This window comes from Nansenia antarctica (genome assembly GCF_963989245.1).
Source record: "Nansenia antarctica genome assembly, chromosome: 4".
Taxonomy (NCBI): Eukaryota; Metazoa; Chordata; class Actinopteri; order Argentiniformes; family Microstomatidae; genus Nansenia; species Nansenia antarctica.
Window position 1 is genome coordinate 32,288,953 of NC_137689.1, and position 25,278 is coordinate 32,314,230.

Genomic DNA, 25,278 nt, shown 5'->3' on the forward strand with positions numbered 1-25,278 from the left:
TCCTTTAACATGTGATATTCAAAAAGAAAAGAAGATCCCACCAGATAAACACACATGAAGTGTTTTAATAGAAGATCCAGTGTAGTTAACTGGCTGTTGAGGTGCAATGACACGTTTTACGTCAGCTTATCCCACTGATGAGGGGGGAACAGTGGCCTGTCTGCAATAGTTGCAGCTCAAACATTATTGTCATGACAACATGGAATGTTCAATCTACCGTAATTTGATTGGTTGAGAGCATGTGAATTTAGCTTACAATTCAGGACAGTGGGCTAACCTTCAAGAGAGTAGGTTAGTTCTGAAGGATTCATCATCATAGATCTGGGTTTTCCGGTTAATTTGAGATCTGATTAACTCATTCAGTGCCATGGGTGAAAAGTCACCCAAAGTTCCAAATGACACACAAATGATGTTTCCTTTTGTAGCAAATCAAAGTGTTGTTGCTAGGTAAGTACCACATAAAACACTTGGCACTCTAGGTGGTGTGTTCCGGAATTCTTCTTCTTCTCAGTTAACTTGCTCTGATCCCACTTCCTGGAACACCCCTGGTGTCTTTTAATGTCATCATTGTCTCATTGTACAGAGAAGGGAGGCTGTCCCTCTGGGCTTCAAGAGTTGGCCTTGTCTGAATTGGGCGCATGGTCACTTCTGGCTGGTCTGGTCTCAGTGTGTGTTGAAGGCACGGTCCTCTTCCCTCTCCATAACATGGTCCAGTCTCAGGAGCTCTGGGTCTCACACTCTGCTCAGCTTCAGAGGGAAGTTCTCTGTGATCAGGTGGTCGTCATGGAGGACAATTACCACGTTCACTTCAAATTCTAAAGGAGAGGAAATGGGAGGAGTCAGATCTGTACATCGTCTATCAACCACATGTTTAAGTATAAAGAGTGGTTTTGTTTGACTAAACTTTTATTATTTGATAAAAAGAAAATTGTTCATAAACGTCTTGGGATTGTATTTCTGGGATAAGACTTGACTCACTCTACATTATTTGACCTTTATTAAAAGCCTACTAACCAACTTTGAAGTTGGTGGTCTCCAGGGTGGGGCAGGTGAAGAGCCTGGGGAAGAGCATGTAGATGGGGATGGGGAGGCCGGGGCAGACGTCCCCCTCAGCTATCTGGATGTTCTGGATCTCTGTGGCGTCTCTGGCGTAGCCCTCAGCACAGCCTGCAGCACGGAGGGAGACACGCAATTCACTCACAACCAGATCAACCCTAGGGGAACAGAGCGCACACAAGCACATGTGACCATCCCCTCCACTGTATCCTCCGGATTGTGGGACACTACTCAAATATTATTATTATTATTATGACTATGGTACGACACTAGACTGGAATGCTGGTGGAACTAGAGTAGAACACTGGTGGAACTAGAGTAGAACTAGAGTAGAACTAGGGTGGAACTAGAGTGGAACTTGAGTGGAACTAGAGTGGAACTACGTAGAGTAGAACTAGAGTGGAACTAGAACTAGAGTAGAACTAGAGTGGAACTAGAGTGGAACTAGAGTAGAACTAGAGTAGAACTAGAGTGGAACTAGAGTAGAACTAGAGTAGAACTAGATTGGAACTAGAGTGGAACTAGAGTATAACTAGAGTATAACTAGAGTATAACTAGAGTGGAACTAGAGTGGAACTAGAGTGGAACTAGAGTGGAACTAGAGTAGAACTAGAGTAGAACTAGAGTGGAACTAGAGTGGAACTAGAGTGGAACTAGAGTAGAACTAGAGTAGAACTAGAGTAGAACTAGAGTGGAACTAGAGTAGAACTAGAGTGGAACTAGAGGAACTAGAGCTGGGGCTAGGGCTGGAGCTAGGGTTAGGCCTGGAGCTTGGCTTAGGGCTGGGGCTAGGGTTAGGGCTGGAGCTAGGGTTAGGGCTGGGGCTAGGGTCTCTCTGGATTAAAGAAAGCAATATGGCAGAAACTGGGTAGAGCCATTACCTACACCTCTCCACTTCCGTCAGATCCACGAGGAGAGGAAAGTGAACAGATGCTGATGGGAGGGAACCAGAAAAACGCTATCCCAGACAGGAAAGGCAGTGAGTGCCAGCAGCACCCAACTCACCACAAGTCTCCACCCGGACCAGCTGCAGCTCGATGCTCTTGATGGCCACGTCAGAGGTCTCCACCACCAGCTCTCCGGTCAGCGGCTGGGTGATCACACAGTTAGTGCCGTCCAGATGGCCCCGGATCAGGAACTTGGGCAGCGAATCTCTCTGTTAATAGTATGCATGTAGTATGTTAATAGTATGCATTGTTTGTAGGAGATGTGTCGATTTTTGCACAGACCTGGATCATTATAGCAAATTCATAGGTTCGATGCTTCTCCGGGCACTGTGGAAGATCTGCTCATCTGTGAGTATGTGACTGGAGGACATGGTACAGACCAGTACATCTGTGAGTATGTGACTGGAGGACATGGTACAGACCAGTACATCTGTGAGTATGTGAATGGAGGACATGGTACAGACCAGTACATCTGTGAGTATGTGACTGGAGGACATGATACAGACCAGTACATCTGTGAGTATGTGAATGGAGGACATGGTACAGACCAGTACATCTGTGAGTATGTGAATGGAGGACATGGTACAGACCAGTACATCTGTGAGTATGTGAATGGAGGACATGGTACAGACCAGTACATCTGTGAGTATGTGAATGGAGGACATGGTACAGACCAGAACATCTGTGAGTACCGGTATGTGAATGGAGGACATGGTACAGACCAGGGCCATATTCCACTAACGGTGGCTTAATATAGCGGCGCTATAATTAAATGCGGCGCTCAGGGACCTCGAGATTGGTATTCAAGCCTCAGGTGATTCCTCGAATGAGGATCAGCCTTGTGTCATCAGTGTTCACAGAAGACAGGCTTACAAATCTTCGATATGGGCGCGTGCACGCAGACATAAAAAGCCCTGAAGTGTCGATCTGTCGAAATTAAGATACTCCACTCTGCAGGGGTACTACATTTGCGCAGCATTCCGAATTATTGATTTTTATGAAGACGGAAAAATAAGATGTAAAATAGTGCAATACTGCCGCAATTAACAAGGCGAGGGAAATGGTTTGGCAAGAAATTGCTGACCGATTAAATGCGTAGGTCATACTAGCCCCAGTTATTGTTATATGTTCATATTTTAATAAATGAATATTACTACTGTGGTGATATCCGCAGCAGGCTACAAACCGTCATATCGCCACAATGGCCTAGTGGTATTGACTGCTGCCATAGGATTTATTCGTCATTTTATATCAGTGGTTCGAATCCCTCTTCAGAGGCACTTTTTACTGCATTTTGTTGTCTGAATCTAATCTAAAATCTCATCTAAAAAAGTATTGTAGGCTATAAAATTATGGTGCAGGCTAATTTACAAGAACTGACACGATTACAATGGTGTTTGAAACCTTTGCATGAAATCTTCGGTTAAATGTAAAAAAAAATAAAATGAATGACTTAGTCAAGTCTCGAACTCGCAACCTTTGGAACTCGAGTCCGCAGTCTTACCACTACGCCAGCCAGACCGCTGTGATGACAGTAATGCAAGTTGAGACAATTACTTCTTTTTTTTTTTACACTCTTTTCTTTATTGATCTATCGATTTATCTATCACACTTTCAAAATATCAAGTTATCTATCACACAATCAAACTATCTATCGATCGATCACACTTTCAAAATATCAAATTATCTATCACACAATCAAACTATCTATCGATCGATCACACTTTCAAAATATCAAATTATCTATCTATCACACAGTCAAACTATCTAATCAAACTATCTCGTGTGAAGTGGGAACTAATATTTCCTAAAAGACACATGAGGAACTTTCGTTCAGGGTTTAGTTTCCGCCTGTGAGCCTTTTTTGACGCACGGATGACTATAGCCTGTGTTTTAGCCTGGTCGGGACCAGGCTAATTATATCTGACTCAGAAGGAGCTCAAACAAGCAGCGAATTATTTGAGCCACATTGAGGGCACCGAACGCAAGCTAACATTTTCGAGGCTTAGAACTTTATCGAGGCTTAGAACTTTATCGAGCTTTGTGGAATAGGGCCCAGTACAAGAGAAAAACCATCCAACTAAAAGGGGTGCAGGACTCCCAGGTCTTGAAGGCCTCAATATCTCCCGTTCCTCCATAATGTCTAAGCCTCCTACACACTGGGCCATTTTTGTGATCTTATACGTTTATTGCAAGCTACACTGTGCGACATGGAACTAATAATCTTGGGTACGACCATCAATGTGATACATGCACACTGTGCGATGAGCCACAAACTTGAATGGTAGCTACGAGGCAGCATCACCAGCGTCACCAGCGTCGTCATTAAACCACATCAGTGTGCGTCCGGCTTCCATGGCAGCAGGCAACATAAACAATGGCGCTCTGATAATCTGACAATGTTAATCAATGATAACAACAATAATAATAATAATAATAATAATAATAATAATGTTAAACAATAATAATCTGACAATGTGTTGTCGCTCTGATCATTGCGTCATTCCATTCTGCATTTCTATTGGTTGGTTAGTTGACGGAGGTCGTAGCAGCGTTCACATTGCGAGACGCTCACGGACGATCATCCAAAATTTCGGACACTGTCAGGGTATTTGTCGCAGGCTATCTTTGGTTGTAAGACCGTAACATCAGTCACCGTTGAACCATACACACACACACAGTACACACACACACATACACACACGCATACACACACACATACACACACAGTACACACACAGTACACACACACACATAGTACGACGTAGGACCACCGTTGTGGACCCACCACCACAGATAGACCACAGACACGACTGGTGATCTTTCGTCTGGGACAGCCCAACATCTCACAGTGTGTAGGAGGCTTTAGGCTGCAGCTGGACCAAGGAGGAAATAAATCCAGCATGCAATGGTTCCCCTTAACTCATAAAGTGGCCTAAACGGTAAACCTTCTAGAGCGCCAGGGCGAGCTAAGGATGTGTGCCCCCGCTAGAACAAAAGGCTCAACTGTGATGCTTCTGTTATAAGTTGGTGTTGTGACAAGCCAACTGTACCTCACGGACATTCTGCAGGGTGTCTGGCGTGATGGTGAAGTCCACAGGCGTGGGAGCCAGCTTGGCTTTCTGTGGCTAATCGAGGAAAAAGAAAAGAGTTATACATGTTGTATAAATGCGCAACAATAGGTCACAGTGAAGTGAAAAAAGTTAATTTTAACATCTCAGTCCCAGAATCATATCGTGTGGTGTAACATAATATGAGATCACACCTACAGTATAAAAGTGGAATTGCAAAGTGGAATTGCATCTGCTTCATCAAGCAAAAATTTTAACATCTCAGTCCCAGAATCATATCGTGTGGTGTAACATAATATGAGATCACACCTACAGTATAAAAGTGGAATTGCAAAGTGGAATTGCATCTGCTTCATCAAGCAAAAACCCTATTTGCTTTTATTATGTGCTGTTTTTATTATGGAAAGTTTTTTTTTTTTGTATAAGGACTTCTATCTTATGAAGACAAATGTATTCTTCTTATCATCATACCATGTCTGGTTGTGGTGATCTTGCAGTATTTCTTGATAAAGCAGAACAGAGAGGACAGAGAGTGATTTGAGTCACAGCAGCGGTTGGTCTCACCTGACAGTGCACCATGAACTCACAGGTCTTTGTCAGGTCTTTGGCCAACAGGGAGCGCTTCATGTCACAACGCAAAGTGTACTGAGAACGCAAACAAACACTGTCTTCATTAGTATGGATATCAATGATGTCGTCATTGAGAGGAATATGAGAGAAATGCTTTTGGCAGATTTAGTGATTCTGGGACAAAACAAATAAACAAACTTGTAAAAATGTCTAGGCGAGGAAAGACTGTACTGTACCATTATTTTCACTGTTACATATGTGTGGTGGCCTGGGAAAACCCTTCACATGGTGGCATTTTGACATTTTCATTCAGTTCATAACTGGTTGAATGACTGAGATAGCCCTTTATTTTAAAAAGTTATGAGCATTTTAATGTATCATGTCAAAAAAAGTGAAAGGTCATTACTACCCCTTTCTCCTCCGGGTCGGGGGAGGAGCCTATGCAGATCGGCCGGTCTCGTTTGTCTGCTTGTGATGCGGTGTTAGTCTGCTCGCCTCGTCGGTATGCGAGGGACAGATCCATTTGTGTGTCTTCTAGTTAAGATGTTATTACTTTATGCTTATTGTGAGCATCAGTAAACTGGCAATAACACAGGTGGAAGTATCGTCTCTCCTTTCGCTCATGTGTGCGTGCGTTGCTTAACTGAGAATGAGACACGTTCAACGTGACGTTGTTTCTCTAGCAAACTACCCACCACAAAAACATAAAAATAAGTACTTTCTCTTTTGTTTTCTTAAAATGTTTATTCACCATAATGTAGTATGGAGTTCAAAGTACTAGAATACCACATAATATCAAAATCGCCAAAATCGCGATTTCCATCTATTTTTGCTCTTTGCCACAAACGAACGCCAGCGACATCCGACAGGTTTTCCCAGGCCACCACACATATAAAGGTTTACAAGAGTATGACCATGGAGAAAACATATCTTATGCAACTACAGTCAAAGAAAATACTGTATTTTTGTCTCTGTCTCTTTGAGCAACCATTTTGTGTTTTTCCCAATTCCTTTTGGTTTCTTTGAGAAGGCAAAACCAGATGAACACAGGAAACATCAATCTGTGCCTCTCTGTCTCTATAATTACACCCCATTAGCTAGATTCAGCCGCAGATACAAAGGTTACAAACACAGTTTGGGTTTTCTCCAGATAGCATGACAATAAGGTCTAATCTAGGTCACAGTCTGAAAAAGAGGAGCTGATGGATCCACAGAGGGCTGGCCAGGGGCTCTGCAGTCATTACCTGGATGTTGACGAAGACACCGTGGTAGGTCTCGAACAGCACTTTGTTGCCCTTGGTGTGCAGGGGGAACTCAAAGGGAATCTCTGTCTTGCCTCCTGGAACCTTGCCTGGCTTCACCACTTCAATGTTGCTGGTGATGAGCTGGATGGGCTGGTACAGAGAGAGAACATGGTCTGGGACATCATTTATACAGGGTGACTTCCATTCAATGAGGGCACCAGTACATATCAGTAGTAAAACCATTTAAAGTAGTAGTAGTAGTAATGCTAACATTGCTATACATTCATCAAGTGTGAGACATCAAGTGCAATGCATCGCTATTAAAGGCAGAAGGGTGAGACCCCCACGTTCACCATGGGAAAGAGGCAGTAAAACAGTTCAAATGGGTGGTAAGTGGTAGGCAAACTCTGCTGGCTCCTCACCTTGACAGAGTTGTAGAAGGCTTCAAACACTCCCACACTCTTGGAGCTCAGCTGCAGGTTGACCAGGCCCTCCATAGTGAGAGAGAGTCCCTGGTGCTGGACCACCTCCTTACTCACTATCACCACCACACCTGCCAGGACCTCCTGGCATGAGAAAGAGAGCCAGAAACATCACGATTACATATTTGGCCTCTCTGGGCATTCCCAACCCTTCCTGTGTCTCTGTAGAGAAGGGTTTGACTTTGTAAAGAACCGTATCAAAGGGTGGAGACGTTTGATGATATGTATACTTAATATTAGCAGAATGTCAGTGCGACAGCTCAGCATACCCACTAGGGGGCAGTAACACTCAGACTGCCCTGGGCATCATGACATGAGTTTACAAACATGATCGATTTGCAGCATAGGTAACCTCATAGAATCTGTGTTAGCTATCAATATACCACACGCTCGGAAGGGAACTACAATCCCATGCTCTTTAAGTCGCATAACGTGTTTTACCCATTCACCCCAACGTGTTTTTACAACTTGTGTTATCATCAAGATCATATCATATCTCAAAAATAAAACAATGTGAATGTATAAGAAAACCCCGGCTGTTACATGCAATGATCTTCTATAGATCAGCGCTTACCACACATGACATGGCACGAAAAATACCTCATCTTGTGACAGCGTTCTTTATCAGCTAGCTAGCTGGCTAAATTAGTATTTAGCATTCACAGATACTAGAGATAGCATCCCGCTTACCCCCTCGTGATATACTTTATTGGCTCTTTTAAGTCGTATGTCCAAATTGGCACTCATTTTCTGCGATATATGAGGGATCAATCAAAATATGTAGGAGATCTCCCGTTCACCAGCACCTTTCTTGCACTACTTTCTAGCGATGTACGATACTTCCTCGTCAAGTCAAAGACTCTACTAACGCCATGTGACAATGTGTCATGTGACACCTTTGGATCCTACAACTCTCTTTGCAGAGCTTTGCACTGTATTGAGTTTAGCAATCATGCTACGAGGGATCAGTGATTACTTCGAGCAGGGCAGGAAAGAAGGATGCATTCAAAAAGGCAAAACGACCCTTTTATTTTTTTTTATTAATTCCAAGTCGCCCCCAGTGTTCCTAAATATACCACTCGGACCCCCACTTGTACTGTAGATCTGAGAGGATTTGATTGGTATGAGCAATATGGGGATACTTCCACCGACCTAGCCTATCAGAGGGCAAGGTGGAGCAATTGCAATATTACTGTTCAGTAAACATATCCAATCCCCTCAGATCAAAACGTTGACTATAATAACAGATATTTAAAACGTTAAAGTAAATAATCTAGGTGAAACGCAGTCATTTCCTAGATCCACCCTCTTTCAACCGTAAACTTGATTGGCAGTTTCTATGACAACTGCGCGGTCTTTTTCTGCGTCATTGGTCGATACGGGAGCGTATCCGTTTGATTGACAGTCGTCATGGCAACGTTCTTATTCATCCTCCATTTTGTTTGTCGCTTTCCTTTTTTTCTAAACTATAGCTAGCTAGCTACCTTCCCGCCTGATTAGTAAAAATCACTTGATAGAGCAATGACAGTCACATTAAAACAAAGGCCACACCAAAAATATATAATTTTAATAAAAAGACTGATTACAATGAGTTGGATGTGTGATAACGGCGCTAACTGAGTGCATAGGTTGACTGTAGTTACTATGGGCTGCCGGGCCGGTTCGTTGCGCAGGTTTGGAACGCGCGCCATTTTGTGAAATTTACAAAAAAGAAATCTTCCAGAAAACAGGGGCTTCAAGTTTATACTCGTATTTTTTTTTTTACATGATTTGGAAACTATGTTGCTGTTGTTGAAATGGAAGTGTCCGCCAAAGGACTGTGTATACGCGCACATCGAAATGTTCGTTTCCCAGTGCCCACATCGAATAAGTTTCTGTTGACGGTGGTGGCGAGTTGACGGAGAGGCGCTGTTGATTTGGAAACAGGAGTATTGACACCAAGTCAGAGGAGTGAGGGTTGTACATTGGCAAATCTGGGCTCCATGGAGGAGAATAGACTGGATTTAATAATCTGCCGTAAGGCATCGGGGAGTTTAAATGAGGATATTTTTTTGGGATAGGAAGAGTGACAGGCACCGACAAAGGTAAGTTTGCACAGTAGCTAGCTAGCTGGTAATGCTCTCTTACTGAGCCGTTAGCCATAGCTAACTTATTGTCAATGGGATCCTAGCTAACGTAGCCCACACTCACATCCATCTACTTAGCTAGTTTACGCAAAGCTAGTAAACTTGGTATACCTTTCAAAAATGGTGGCTCTGTGGTTGAGGAATGATCTCTGCAACCAGTTCTAATCTTGATTTGACGTGCAATGCACGTCCCGTCCGATGACAATCTGAAAGGAGTGCAGCCAGGCCACGGAATACTTGCCAGCACTACACCACTACAGTGGTGGCTATGTCAGCCAGCTGGGTTAGCCAATTTACCTGGTGAATTTTAGCGCTATGCTAGCTTTCCCTCACCTTCTGTCAGTAGCTAATACCAAACCTTGGCCTTACAGTAAACCAAGTTCCTCGATTTGCAGTAAAGCATTTCAGACAGCAAGCTTGCTAGCTACTTTTGAGTCGCTGGTTGGTCAGGTCACAGTTGGGTAGCTAGCTAGCAACGCATTACTGCTAGCAATCTGTTCTTGTTCAGTGTTATCACACAGCTAATTCCTCACATAGACTGGTAGCTAATGTTAGCATTAGCCAACTTAGTTAACATTAGCTGGTGTTGTCTGTTGATATTCTAGCTAACCAGTTGGATTTAAACAAATGTTAGCTCACTGGCAGCATGTTGTAGCTAACGTTATTGAGAGATGATGTTGCATTTCTTCACATCGATTCGCTATTAAACTAACAACAACACGTTGTCTTGTTGCCTGTTTTGCTAGCAAAGCAAACACATACGCTAGCCAACTCGGCTAACTTCAATTCAACTGGTCAGTTACCACTTGTGACAGAGATGCGGGCATGGATAACAGTTAGGCCTATTCATTTAATAGGACGAGGTTCTGGTTGCGTATCTCGGCTCTCTTGTTATTTGGGTCTTATGTTATAATACTAACAAGACAGCAAGGGTTTATTATTCGGCCTCGACGAGAGCTCAAGTTAGGATCTCTTGCCATGGCCTCAATACTTGCCAACCTTTTTTAGCTCAGCTCAAGCTAGATTAGTAGCTAATGTTAGTAACGTCAGTTTATCACTAGCTTACTTCTCATTTCAAATAGTAGAAATGGCTTTCTTGAGTGATAATGTGTGCGTTAATGATGAACAGATGTCTTTCATTTGCTATACGGACATTGTGTCTGGTAACCAAATTAGTTTAAAGTACAAAGTTTGCAGATTATTAGTGGTCTGTCAAACCGTAGTGTAATCATACTCGCAATTCAATTGCACTGATGGTATTTTGGTCCTTACTAAATGCCATTGAATGGCGACATAGGCCCAGTTGTTGCAGAAAGTGTAGGTTCCATCTCAAGATTAACTATAGTCTTGATAATAATACGATTTTCACTGACCAGCTATGTAAGGGAACTTAAACAACTAGAGAACAAAACATGGGTAGGCCACCTTTGTTGTGGCTACTGAGGTGAAGTAAAGTAGGCCTACTTAGTGAACATTTGACAAAGCAGATGCATCTTTAATTTAACAAGAATACGATATTATGCAAAATCCCATGTAGATTCTGTGAAGTAAGCTAGTTAAGAAATTGCAGAAAATAATATGGGCAGAATATTAAATCAAGGCCTTTTGGTTGTTTACCTTGCGATCTGGTATTTTAGGACTGCTTTTGTCAGAATGGGAAATTGATTGAACTCAACTCATTGATTGTTCAGTTGAATGTTTTTTAGTTTAATCATTCAGAACTTTATGGGTTTATAGTGCTAGTAATCTCACTAAGTCAGACTGAGAGGCGATCCATCCAGTAAATTTGACTGGCAACATGGACACTGTCAGCAAATAGAGTGTAGGTTAGCTTGAAATAGATGTTTGAATTTTCTTTTAAACAGGGAATTGAATGCACACTGCTGAGCTGTGAAATGATCGAATTGAAAACATCTTCAGCTAACTCCATGTATATGTCAAGCAACGCATGCAGGTCCAGTTGTTAAAAGAGGGAAGCGCAGCACAGGAGGGGCATTGCAAGTTGCTCAGTTGGGGCAAGGACAGTTTGGGTGGGGCTACAGCGAAAACTTTAGGGGGCAGACCCGCTGACAACTTCCTGTCCCCAGTGTTTACTTCCTGCTCCCCCAGAATCTCAATCTAGAGATGAGATTCTGGGACCCGAGATTATAGCGCCAGAGGTTATGGTAGCCTATAAGGCATGCAGTCTAAATTTGCTGAGCCAATTCCTCCCCATAGCCTAATTTTGTGCAGATGAAGAGCTAGCAACATCATTGCTGGCACCCTACTAAAGTAGAGGCTAAGATGACAGTCTCTGAACTCTCCTCTACATAAAATACCAGTCAATCTAGCCTGCTTCATTCTGGGTTTTGAAGAGTATTTTATTGGATCAATTAGTATCATAGTCTACATTTACATGACATTTTAGACATTTAGCAGACGCCTTTATCCAAAGCAACTTACAACAAGTAGATTTGTCGAAGTAAGTGATTCATCTATACATCAGTCATCATAAAAAGAAAACAAATCTATGCTATGACCAATGCTAGAAGGAAGAATTATTATTATATTATTATTATATATCAACATTTACAGTAGAGAAACTGTACAGAGGGGTAGTAGAGATGAAGAGGTCTGTAGACAGTCAAGATGTAGCCTGATGGATCTTCAGTCTACAGCAGAGGACAGGGAGTGACTGCAGTCCTGACCGCAGTTGGAAGCTCGTTCCCCCAGCGAGGACAGTGAAAAGCTGTGACCGAATAGAGCGACTGCTGCATCCACATAGAGGCAGTGGTGCCAGGCTGTCAGCTGAGGTGGAAGAGCAGAGTGATCGGGCAGGGGTTTGGGGGTTTACCATTGTTTGCAAATATAGAGGGGCTGTTCCCTTTGCCACCTGGTAGGCAAGCTCCAGGGTCTTGAATCTAATGCAAGCGGCTACCAGGAGCCAGTGGAGGGTGCGAAGGAGGGGGGTGACATGGGAGAATTTGGAGAGATTGAACACCAGACGGGCGGCAGCATTCTGGATGAGTTGCAGAGCTCTGATGGTGGAGGAGGGGAGCCAGGCCAAGAGTGCTTTGCAGTAGTCAAGGCGGGAGATCACAAGTGTCTGGACCAAGAGTTGTGCTGCTTCTCTCATCAGAAATAGATGCAGCCTTCTGTTGTTCTAGAGAAAGAATCTACAGGAACGTGCTGTTGCTGTGATGTTCACCGCACATGATAAGTGGTTGTCAAGAATCACCCTAAGATTCTTGGCTGTCTGGAAGGATGTCACCAGAGTTCTCTACTGTGATGGAGAAGTCTTGGAGAGGGCAGGCATTCCCAGGGAGGAAGAGCAGCTCAGTCTTGTTAAGGTTGAGCTTGAGGTGGTGGGCTGACATCCAAGCAGAAATGTCTGCAAGACACACAGAGACACGTGTTGAGTCAGAGGTTGGGGGGGGGGGGGGGGTGAGAGAGAGAAAGAGTTGAGTGTCATCTAGCAGTGGTAGGATAGTCTGCCATCGCAAAGCGCTGTCTCTATAAAATAAAACGTTTGGGCATTCTAGAATTATCTGGCCTTTGTGTTCATACTTGTTGGTCAATCACTGTTATTTTGAGAAGCCAAAGGCCTATCCCAATTATTGTATTTTAATAACATTGCCTATGGTATGCTTGCTTGTATGCTCGCTGAGATTATTCTGTTGCTTCCGTTCGCCTGTCTCTCGAAAGTTAAGTCACGCACAAACACAGGTTTTTGTAGGGAGGCTCCGATTTATCGGCCACCGATTTAAATCGGCCGATTTCACTCCAAATGACTCGATCGGTGATCGGCAAAAATGGCCAATCGCAAAAACCGATTTTTTTTTTCCTTCTTTTTTTTCCTGGGGATGACAGATAACTGAACAGAAAACATAGGAGGACGTAACAGTATGTAAACCATGAAGGCCACGTTTATGATGTCTTTTATACAGCCATATCGACTGACTTGGGCTTCAGGCCCTAACTGGGTGATAGGCCAGACCTTTACTATGCCATAAAAATGGGTCTGCGTTTGCTTGGTGCCTAATGGATCAAAACTTTTGTCTAAAAAGCAAAAAATATGTAGGCTATACAGTCAGTAGGCCTACAGTTATGTATTTTAAAAAAAAATCGGTATCGGTTGATCTTGAGGAAAAAAATCGGTGATCGGTATCGGCCCCAAAAATCCAGATCGGAGCATCCCTAGTTTTTGGTGACTATTTGCAAACGTTTCTGATGTCTTCTGGGATGCACTTATACTTGACATTGTTCAACTATCTAGAGAAATTCCATCAGTCACTAATTTTAAGTGTACTGTCTCCTCAGTCTAGACAATGATGAGCAATGGCATTCTTCTTGTCTTTGACTTTCATCATAGTGACTATTGTTAGGGATGCTCCGACCTGGATTTTTGGGGCCGATACCGATCACCGATTTTTTTCCTCAAGATCTACCGATACCGATTTTTTAAAAATACATAACTGTAGGCCTACTGACTGGATAGCCTACATATTTTTTGCTTTTTAGACAAAAGTTTTGATCCATTAGGCACCAAGCAAATGCAGACCCATTTTTATGGCATAGTAAAAGTCTGGCCTATCACCCAGTTAGGGCCTGAAGCCCAAGTCAGTCGATATGGCTGTATAAAAGACATCATAAACGTGGCCTTCATGGTTTACATACTGTTACGTCCTCCTATGTTTTCTGTTCAGTTATCTGTCTTCCCCAGGAAAAAAAAAAAAAAAAAAACGGTCTTTGCGATCGGCCATTTTTGCCGATCACCGATCGAGTCATTTGGAGTGAAATTGGCCGATTTAAATCGGTGGCCGATAAATCGGAGCATCCCTAACTATTGTTTTAACAACTGGTTAAATGCTGTCATCTGCTTCCATGGTTTTTGCCAGCAATGGGTAGCTACCTACACTTAGGGTTGGGTACCGAAAACCGGTACCGGTATGGTACCGTACCGGTTACTTTACATTCGGTACCTACCGAACCGAATTGCAACAGAGATTTCGGTGCCTCGTTTTGGTTCCTCTCTCGCCCCCTGGTGTCCGAAACGGACGTCAACCGCACGTGACATTGCCCGTTAAAGTTCCACACAGTGCATGCAATCGAGACTGAATCGCTCTCAACACACGCGAGGCGACGCGCTTGCAAAACAGTTTTGTGATTGGTCTGAATTTTGCGGGACATTTGGATTTCAGGAAATCACTCCTTTCTCCATCACTTCAGCAACGACACAGTCAGGGGAAAAGAAGGGGAGTCGAAGTTTTATTGACAACGGATTTACATGCTGGAAAAACATGCAGCTAGGCACATTTGGACAATACGAGACGCAATATGCGCGGGGCAAAAATAATCTAAAATCATTAGGGATGCACCGAAATGAAAATTCTTGGCCGAGGCCGAAGCCGAATTTAAGGAAACACTTGGCCGAATACCGAATACCGAATGTGTATCGGCAGTTTTTAATTTGATCATTGCATAAACTAAATACATTTTGCTTTTTATTCATGCTTCTCAAAGAAAGAAATTGAGATTGAAAAAAAAGAACTTTTATATATAACTTATTATAACTAATTATCGTGGGATTTAATCTCTACTGCTTTCCAGGGTTCAAGTTAATGATATTCATGATTTGTCTCTACATAGGCTTCAGAAAGTATTTAGACCCCTTCACTTTTTTCACATTTTTTAATAGATTTGCCATCAATACACACACAGTACCCCATAATCTAAGTAAAACGTTTTTTAATGTTTGCAAATGTATTAAAATGTAAATACAGAAATACCTCATGTACATAAGTATTCAGACCCTTTGTCACTCTTAAAATTAGGTCAAATGCTAAATGTCTTCAACAAGTCATTCAACAAGTTGAATTGAGTCCACCTGAGTGTAAGGATAATAGTTCATGTTATTTCAGAATGAATATCTTTTGTTTTTATAGTCTCTGGTTTGCATAGAAACCACCGCATGATACAGCTGCATGTAATAAACTCGTGTAGAACAGCTGGGAGTCTGAATATGTTTTCAACAAGGCAACAACTCTGCTTCTTCCGCTACGACTGCTAAGCTAACTAGCTAGATGAGTGTAAGGTTGCGTTCGTAAAGTCGCTCTGAGAGCGCTGGAGCGCACACTGGGCCCGACGTCATAGAGAAACCGAGTCATTTGATTGGACGAGAGGCATTCCACGAGTGCTGATCGGACTTCCTGAGTGAATTTACGAACGCAGCCAGTTTTGAAAGCGCGTCGCCTCGCGCCGCGCGCCTGTTGAGAGTTATATTTAATTGTATTGCGTCATCAAAACACGGCCACTATTCGGTGGTAAACATTCGGTGTTTTCACACATTCGGCCGAATACCGAATGTGCTTTATTTTGCGATATTCGGCCGAATACATTCGGTGGCCGAATGTTCGGTGCATCCCTAAAAATCATCACGAACAGAACAGCAGAGGTACGGGTAAACAGGGCTTATGTCGGTGTCATCAAAGGTAAAAGTTGGTTTTCTCAGCTGATAATATGCATTACCTTGCTATTGGTTGTTTACTGAATGCTCCATCTGACTGCCACACTGTGATTTTACTTGTGTAAACAGTTAATGAGTAACGTTAGCCCGTTTTGTGCGTGTACTCTCATGTACACCTACTTCGTATTGATGAGCTGATAATCTTTCAGTGTGTGTGTGTGTGTGTGTGTGTGTGTGTGTATGTATGTATGTGACTGTCAGTCACACGTTTATATTCTACGAATGTTGTTCAGTGCTGTATGCGCGTTCCCGGTTCTGTGTGTAGGCTACTTCATATTCAATGAGCTGATTATCTTTGTGTGTGTGTGTTAGGGCTGCAACTAACGATTATTTTGGTAGTCGACTAATCTGTCTATTATTTTTTCGATTAGTCGCGATTAGTCGTGTGGCTTTTCGCTGCGCGTAAATGGCGACGCAGAAGCATAAATCCGGCTTAACTAGCTATCTAACCTAACGTTACGCCAAGCTACAGTTGCTCACAGAGCTAGTTGATTGGCTAGCTAGCATTGCTGGCTAGACTACAGACAGCTCATGTTAGTAGGCTACGCTTGGCGCTGTTTATCTTACAGACAGCTCGCTGGTGGACTCAACATAATTGAAATAGCATTCACTTATCAAGCATCATTCATGATCATCCACCATGACTACCTGGTATTTTAATAGCGACCACCCCTCACTTCATTTCATCTCGCGTTCTCCTGGCTTCAACATGGAAAACCCCTGCTACGTAACGTTACATACAAGCGCCTCTGTCTGCCACACGCGTGCCACAGGGCAAATAAATTAATAGCACAAACGCTGGCTCATAGCATGTACAGCCCTGTCCATGAGACGTTGTTTTCCAACATGTAACAGTAAAGCTAACATAAACATTACGACCCTAACAATATAACGTTAGCCAGTTGGCTAACAACGTTAGCTAAAACGTACCCAGCTGATTCTTGCATGGCTCCCGTTTTTTTGTTTTTGTGTTTGTTTAAAAAAAAATATATACGATGCGTCGACACTAAAATGCCACGTCGACAAGTTTTTATGATCGACGTCGTCGATTATGTCGACTAATCGTTGCAGCCCTAGTGTGTGTGTGTGTCTTGGGCGTATCTGTCAGTCATATTCAGTGCTATATGCGGGTTCCCCATGTTCTGCTGCAGCTGTAGCGTCAGGATATGTTGGTATTTGATCACCTTCTATATAAAACATCGCCGCTCGGCATTAATGGCGTGCACGCGGAAAATCGCGTCAGTGACCACCCCGCCACTGATGTGAAAAATCCTGGGAAAAAAAGTAACGATTTAAGTACCGTTTCGGTACCGGTACCGTTTTTAAAGTATCGATTTGGCACCGGTATCGAATAAAACCCAAACGGTACCCAACCCTACCTACACTACAAGATTTGATAATTCTTCCAGTCGGATAGCGGATATTACACAAAGAGGAGAAAGTTCCATCGGATAATGTGTCTGGTATGAGGGGAATGCACATTGGACACATGTTTTGATATTAATCGGGTGGTCACTGTCATTGCAAAGCCTTTCAAATGCCTTCGGACACCTTTCATATAACTTGTATTCTGTCCTAGGAAATTCTTGTGGTGTCTTGATCAAGGAATTTGTGGTGAATATTGTATAATGTGACACTCTAGATCAGGGGTCACCAACTATATTTGTCCAAGTGCCAGCATTTTTCAAAGCATACACTGTGGGGGCCGGACTTTAATATATATATATATACGTATATATATATAATTATTTTATTCAGGCATACTATTGTATATAGTACTATTAGCATATTACTGTTTAATATTTTCATTTTCTTACTAAATTAATGTTATTAATGATTATTAGCCTATTATCAGTGTGAACAGACTCCTGACACCTATTATCCAACCAGCCACCAGGGGGCAATCGAGATATTTTGGCGTGCTGTGTGCCAAACTAAGTGGGGATCTGAAAGAGGTTATGGACAAAACAATGAAAATAATTAACTTCATCAGAGGAACTTCCAGTACGCAGCATCGCCTGTTCCGCAAGTTTGTGCTGGAATCTGAAGCCATTCACGAGGACCTCCAGCCTGATTTTAAGAAGTTGGCGTCAGAGGGGAGATGTTAGTTCTCTCATTAACAAAATGTGAGTATTGCAGACATAGGATTTTATTGTTGCTATGTTAAATGGCATGGTTTATTCATTGTTAAAGTGTAATTTAATGACCTGGTTATTACCGTTTTATTTGATATAGGCTACAGATGCCAGGCGATACCAGGATGCCGCGGTGAACGTTTGACTGACCGACTTGAAAACAACATTTCTGGCAATGAAGGCCTATCATTTGCCATGCTATTTTTTTTATTTAAGTGATGTTAATCTTTTTCCTTTTCTGACTGAGAAGTTAGTTATTTAAGTCACTTTTAATGTTACGAAATGTTAAACAAGAGCAACAAAGAGTGAAAAATAAAATACAACGAAATGTTAAATGAGAGCTATGAATTTGTCCTCATTCTTGCATGAGAATAGCGCTACGTCTGCCGCATTCCATTTAATAAAAGAGGGGAATTAGTTTCAGCTTCGCTACTGCTATTTAGTGCCCAACCAGAAGCAAGGCTGCAGCTTTGTGAATGAGGTAGGTCTGACTCCTCCTGCATTGTAAGAACTATATGAATCTATGATATATGTTCTAAACGGTATTTCCCTCATTTTCGGAAAAAAAACAAAAAACGTTAAAAAAAACCAGTAAAAACATGTTGAGGTGTTCTTGGGGGGCGTTTGCGCATTAAGTGGTGAGAGAGAGAGAGAGAGAGAGAGAGAGAGAGAGAGAGAGAGAGAGAGAGAGAGAGAGAGAGAGAGAGAGAGAGAGAGAGAGAGAGAGAGAGAGAGAGAGCCACAGCAGCAGCAGCAGATCCTGAAAGGGTGTGTGTAGCGGAGACACCGCGGAGAACTATCCCGGAAGGGGAACAGCTGGGCGGGACGCGAATTTGCGGAACCTAGGATGGTAGGGGAAGGTAGGGCAATACCGCTACCTGATTGGTTGGCGAAGCAGGGAAGGTAGGGCAATACCGCTACCTGATTGGTTGGCGAAGCACTCATGAAGAGCCCTCTCATTGGCTGGCGAGTTGCCAGCCAATGAGGGGGCTCTTCACGAGTGCTTCGCCAACCAATCAGGTAGCGGTATTGCCCTACCTTCCCCTACCATCCTAGGTTCCGCAAATTCGCGGGCGGGACGCGCAGAAGCGGAGTTCTAGCGGACATTATTATTATTATTATTATTTTGGATCATCTCTCTCTCCAGCACGCCTGTGACATTGACTAGCATGTGAAACTTAAACAATTCGTGCTTAATACACTCTGTGTCGACCTCCCTTAATGCCGGTGACGTAAGCCTGTCGTGCCAAATACTCACTCCCCGCGTATACACACTACCCTCTGCGCTTACGCATTCACTTTATTCGCTTCATTTCAATACAGCTTATTTAATTTAGTTACAATTAGTGCTAATACCATACCACCATACCAGAACATCACAGCAGGAACAACCTATCTCAAAAAAGCGATCGTAGTCCGGAAAGCTCTCTCTCGCTCGGACAAAACCGTGTTTTCAGTCAGAGCACCCATCTCTGAGCGCTCCCAGAGTGCAGAGCTCTGAACTTTGGAACTTTGTTAAGTTTTGATATGTTTTGATGTGAGAAATTCGAACTAAGTGGTCAGTTTATGAAAATAATACCTTAGAATACTAATAAATATTTAAATAATAGCCCCCTAGCGTTTGCCGCCATATTGTGACCACCGCCCCAAAGTCCAATAAAAAAGGAATAAATATTAGCATCATAAAACAGCAATTTGGCGAAATGCAACACCAGCACACTTTAAAAAAACTAACAATGTTAGTTGTAATGTACAGTTCTGCAGCCTACTGTTTGTTCTGCATCGGACATGTGTGAAATTGCTGCTGTTCCGTAGCAGTCTGTTTGTATTCTCTGATCTTGTCTAAGTTTGTTCAACACTCAGAAACAGCATTTTTATTCACATTCACATTCGCTTTTCTGCTCTCTGGTAAACTAATGATAATGATATTCCAACTGCCCAGTTAAATCAAATCTATTATTTGGCATTCATTGACATGCTTTTTAAATGATATAAGACAGAATATTAGTCAACGTTAATATTCAGGGAAGAAAATAAGCCTACTTTTTTTTTATGGGGGGCGGTAAGAGACCTGGATAATGGACAGGGGGGCGCTGGCCCAAAAAAGGTTGAGAACCACTGCTCTAGATAGTGCTAAGTCATAAAATCCCTGACCTGGTAGGCCTCGGTTAACTTCTGTTTTAAACACCACCAGTGCAAAATGTAGCCTAATTCACTGGAGTTTGGGGTGATAGTGATTTGCCTTTGGGATGATGATGGAATACATTGAATCCCCTCAGAATTGCAGAAGTTAGCCCCACTATTTGTAAAATTATAGTTAATGTCCTTAAATTATTTATGTCAAATATTTGCTGAGCTAACCTGACCTACATTCTGGTTGGTAACAAGACATCTTGAGGATTAGTTTTTTTGTGTGCCAACATCATTGCAAGCAAATGGTTAAGTGCATGTTGCTGGAGAGTGGAGAGAGGCTACGATATTTTACTGTATTTTACTGTCTCTGCTTACGCTTTTCTTAAGTTCAAACTTTTCTGTTTTCAACATTCAAACGGTATTTAATCACCTTCTTGTTTTCAACAGTATCAGCATGAAACTAGTGACTAAAAACTATTTGTCTGTTGACTGCTCAAACAGTGTTAAGCTTGCACAGCGCAATGTGTTGTCTAGCAGGCTAGCTTTGTGACAAAATGCAATCAGGCTACTTAAACCATGAAGGATAACCATCAGAATCTGACTGAAGCAAATGTATTTTGAGAGTTTTTTTTTTTATTTGTTTTTTTTACACAAAAGTGAGACCTACGTGATTTTTGAAGTGGTTTGATCCAATGATCATGTTCCACTGAAAACAACTGTGGCCTCATTTATAAAGCTTGTATATGCCCAAAATGTGCATACAAAAATGTCCCCGCAATTTTGTAATTTATAAAAAAACAAAAACTTGCGCACGCCAGAAACTGGAGAAATGAGTAACTGCGACTCAGGCGTGGGACTTGCACACTGCAAATTCCACTTGCGTGCGCATCGTTTCATAAATCAGGATGTTGGTGTGCGTAAATGTTCTTGCTTGTCTACGTACGCAAGTTTTTTACGCCAGTTCTACGCAAAGCTTTCTAAATGAGGCCCCTGTACTGGTCAGGGAGGGAAAGCGTGCTTTGCTCATGGCTTACTTTCTGGCCGCAGTTAGGCTATGAGCTAAGCTGGCGCTTCGCCTTTTAGGAATCCTCTGTCTGAAGGAGTGAGGAGTAGGATCTAGCCTACTCCCACATATTCACACGTAGTCTATCTTTCCCACCAAGTAAAAAGGAAGATGCCTACATGCTATTTAAAGCATTTGGTAAAAAAAAATGAAACAGTTATGACCAGAATGACAGCCAAAAGTGATATTTAGCCATTTTTTATTTTATACTTAAAATACTTAAATAAAATTTACCTACTTCAAGAGATTACTAGCATCTATGCCAGCGGTCGGGAACCTATGGCTCTTCCGGTGACAGAATATGGCTCCCAGACAATTGGGTTGAAAAGTTACAAAAATAAATAAATACAAAGTTGGGGAAAAAAATCAGTTTGGAACTGATTTTAAAATACTTGTGATATTGCGTGTCATATACTGTGTCTAGTACTGATATACTGTGTCATTTTAAAGTAAACAGAAATTAGTTTTGAAGTTAAATTTCACGGGACCCATGACCCGTGGGTCGGGTCGGGAACCAATGTCTCGCGAGAGTGTCAGAGGTCGTTGTAAAGGTGAATAAATAAAAAACAATTTGATCAGATAGTGAACTTACTAGCTTATACGCTTCAACCCTTGTAACGAGAAAGATGGCAAAAAGAAAAAAAGACGATGATTACCGTGCATTAGTGCTGTCCCAAACGACTATTTTTCTAACGATTAATCTAGCGATTATTTTATCGATTATTCGATTAGTCTAACGACTAATTTATCGATAAGTCTAACGATAATTTTTGTACTGTAAAAAAAAAAAAAAAAAAAAAAAACGTATTTGGCTCCACCTCACTGCTATGTTTAGCCAACTTGAATGCCAACATGGCCATTTAGAAGTCTGTCCATCACCACAACACATAGCTAGCTAACGTTACTCTCGCTGCTATGTTATGATTAGCTAAATTGATGCTAACGTAGCATGCGAGCTACGAGCTAGATAACGTACAGTAGGTGCTCGCACCACAATGACAATAGGCTACCGTAGCTAGCCAGCTACATAGCTAACGTTACTAACACCAGAAGACAAGACATACGAACTGTGGTGAGCTACATTGCTTGTGTAACATTAGCTAGTAGCTATCCATTTTCACTCATACACTTAATTGTCTCGCCTGGTAAAATAAAGGTTAAAAAAAAAAAAAAAAAAAACGCCATTTTGTTTATTTACGACTAACCGACGCATATTACGCTAACCGACGTATTGACGTAGTCGATGACGTCGACGACGTCGAATAATCGTAACAGCCCTACCGTGCATTCCAGGCTGCGTGGCAGAGGAATTTGCATTTGTGGAGATCGCAGGATCTGCGGTATGTCTAATATGCAATGATAAAATTGCATCTTGTTTGTTCTGGAGGGAAAGGTATCCAGAACACCATGAAACTACTACTGCTTCCACTAGACCTACTTCTACTACTAGAACGGTTTTTGGTCAGTCGGATGTCTCAATATTGCCAGCACCATAAACCCCTAGGATGTTTCCGGCCAGCGTTTGCCAGCTGTAGTTTTTGAAAGATCCCATATCCACAAAGTAACGTAGTTGTATTTCTTTTCATAATGAGCTGTGGTTTGCGGCTGGTCTCTACCAGGATGATATGAGAGTTACCAGGAGACCATGCATACAGGTTTGCTGACTGATCTCTCTCTCTCTCCACCTCCTGCCTTCTTCCACTTCTTTCTGTTTTATATTGGGGAATATCTCAGTTCTAGCCCTTCTGACATCCACTGGGCTAAACCTGGTAAGTATGTACAGTAGGGGTGGGCATCAATGATCGACGATCGATAATTGATCGATAAGGATCTTGGTCGATCAAATTTTTTATTTTTTTATTTTTTATTATAATAATAATGGAAATTAGTTAGGCTGGCCTAACTGTCACCAGATTGCGTTCGTCTCTCACCCCTGAACATGTTAACATGATCATCTTTCTGAACAAGAACCAGTAGGCCTGCCGCCTACAGTTTCTCGCTGGAGTTTAAATTTAAGTTAAGCTGGACGCTCTTAAGGACACTAACGTTTTCAGTCATCCTCCTATTTGTGAGTAACTGTTTTTGTACTGCTCCTATGGTGAGTTACTTATTTTCTATATTTTTATTTATAACGTAAAAAGTGTTTTTAAGTTAAACAATTTAGGCTACTCACTGCCTTGTTTAAGAGGATTGTTATCTGACTGTAGTGTCTAGTTTGAATGTGAATGAATGAATGTGTGCAATAGCAACACAAATAAATTTTTTTCCCCAAGGAAAACATGCTTGTTATTTCTGCCCAAATGTTTTTTTTTTTTATGGAAAAAAAAGCGTATCAATTAATCGATAATTGATCGTTAATTCTTGCGATTATGGATAAATATTTTTTTATCGTTTGCCCAGCCCTAATGTACAGTATGCAGTGTTTCCTCCAGGAATTGTTACATTGGTGGCGGACAGCCCTGACCGCGTGCGCAGCGTGCGCGATATTTTTTCGCGTGCACGCGTTTTTTTTCTTCTTTTTTTTTCTCAAAACAACGACCTCATTTCAGCCAAAACTAGAGGATGGCCCAAAAAATTATAATGAATATACAGAATATAAACTTGTGACTGACAGTCACATACACACACACAAAGATCATCAGCTATAATATAATACGAAGTAGGCAGTGTTCCCTCCAGGAATTTTTACAATGGTGGCAGGTAGCGTCGATTTTTTCGCGTGCACGCGCATGAAACGCGCACGCGCGCTCAAAACAACGACGTAATTTCAGCCAAAACTCGAGGATGGCCCAAAAAAATACAATGTTTTCCCTTCTCCCGTGTGTCTCTTATTGTCTGTGTCTGCATGTTTTTCCAGCATGTAATTCCGTTGTCAATAAAAAATTCGTCTCCCCTTCTTTTCATTATCATTATGGAGGCTTTATGGTTGTTGTAACTATTATGGGAAGCGGTTGACACAGTAGCCGCTTTTCGTGTACGCTGCAGTGGATCCCTTCACAACGCAGAAGAAAGAGGAGAGAGAAAACATTGTCAATGTGCAGGGAAGAATCATGTATCAGCAGGGTTCAACAGTAACGCTTGCCTGGGGCAAGTAAAAAAATTCGCCGGGTTTGTTTGCGCGAGCCCGAAGACGCTGCTGGATCCTGGATCTGTTTACCTGTGTGCAGGAAGAAAAACAGACGGAGCAGGCGCCAGACCAGACTAGATGATTGTGGAGTGAAGAGATTATTAAAGCGTACGCGATGCGACGGGTGATCGACAAGCACGTACACTTTCATAATATCTTCACTCCACGATCATCTAGTCTGGTCTGGCGCCTGCTCCGTGTTCTTCCTGCACACCGATGCACAGATCCAGGATCCAGCACCGTCGTCGCGCATATTGTAACATTTGAAGTAGTTTGTAGACTACACGCAGCCTAGATGTATTCGACCAATCACAAAACAGTTTTGCAAGCGCGTCGCTTCGCGCTTGTGGGTGTGTCTAGCGATGTGAAGGTCTGAAAAGCGGCCTAAATTTTTTTTTTTTTTTTTTGAGAAATCTGAATGGTGGCGGAGGAAATTCCATTGTGGCGGTCCGCATGTAGAGGAAACACTGGTAGGCCTACATGAGCACAAAAGCGGCTAACGTTACTGATTAACTGTTTACTGTAGTGCAGAGAGATGGTAGTCGTAGGCGGCGTATCAAATGACAAAGCTAAACGTTTAATGAAGGACATGAACGATTGTCAACAACACACTCAAGCAGTAAATAGAACAGTCTAAACAACTTGGGTACTACGCACTCAACTGCGGACGGAACAATACTCTCAACCTATAGTTCCGTGCGTGAATTATGTCAACCCACCACATTACAGAAGTAAAATCACAGTCAGATGGAGCATTCGGTAAACAGCTGAGTATCAGCTGAGTTAAAGAAAACAAACTCTTACCTTTGATGACACCCA

General features: G+C 42.3%; 2 protein-coding genes across 3 annotated transcripts in view; one reads left to right on the top strand and one right to left on the bottom strand.

Annotated features, from left to right (window-relative positions):
• Positions 1–97: 97 nt before the first annotated feature.
• vps26c (VPS26 endosomal protein sorting factor C) lies at positions 98–8,204 on the bottom strand. Of its 2 annotated transcripts, none has more exons than XM_080528587.1 (8): positions 8,061–8,204; positions 7,311–7,454; positions 6,889–7,038; positions 5,639–5,719; positions 5,057–5,131; positions 2,062–2,212; positions 1,015–1,167; positions 98–815 (listed from the first exon to the last, which is right to left on the bottom strand). In XM_080528587.1, exons 1-8 carry the CDS (start codon positions 8,115–8,117, stop codon positions 733–735), a joined length of 894 nt encoding a protein of 297 aa, XP_080384713.1. In that variant the 5' UTR covers positions 8,118–8,204; the 3' UTR covers positions 98–732. The 2 variants fall into 2 exon arrangements, with proteins under 2 accessions (XP_080384713.1, XP_080384714.1); XM_080528588.1 differs by lacking the exon at positions 8,061–8,204 and adding an exon at positions 7,945–7,993.
• Positions 8,205–9,255: 1,051 nt separating this feature from the next.
• The window catches only part of dyrk1aa (dual-specificity tyrosine-(Y)-phosphorylation regulated kinase 1A, a), a gene marked incomplete at its 3' end in the record, with an annotated part of 51,802 nt that continues 35,779 nt past the window's right edge, over positions 9,256–25,278 (top strand). The window contains exon 1 of the mRNA XM_080528584.1: positions 9,256–9,454. The remainder of the gene's footprint in view (positions 9,455–25,278) is intronic.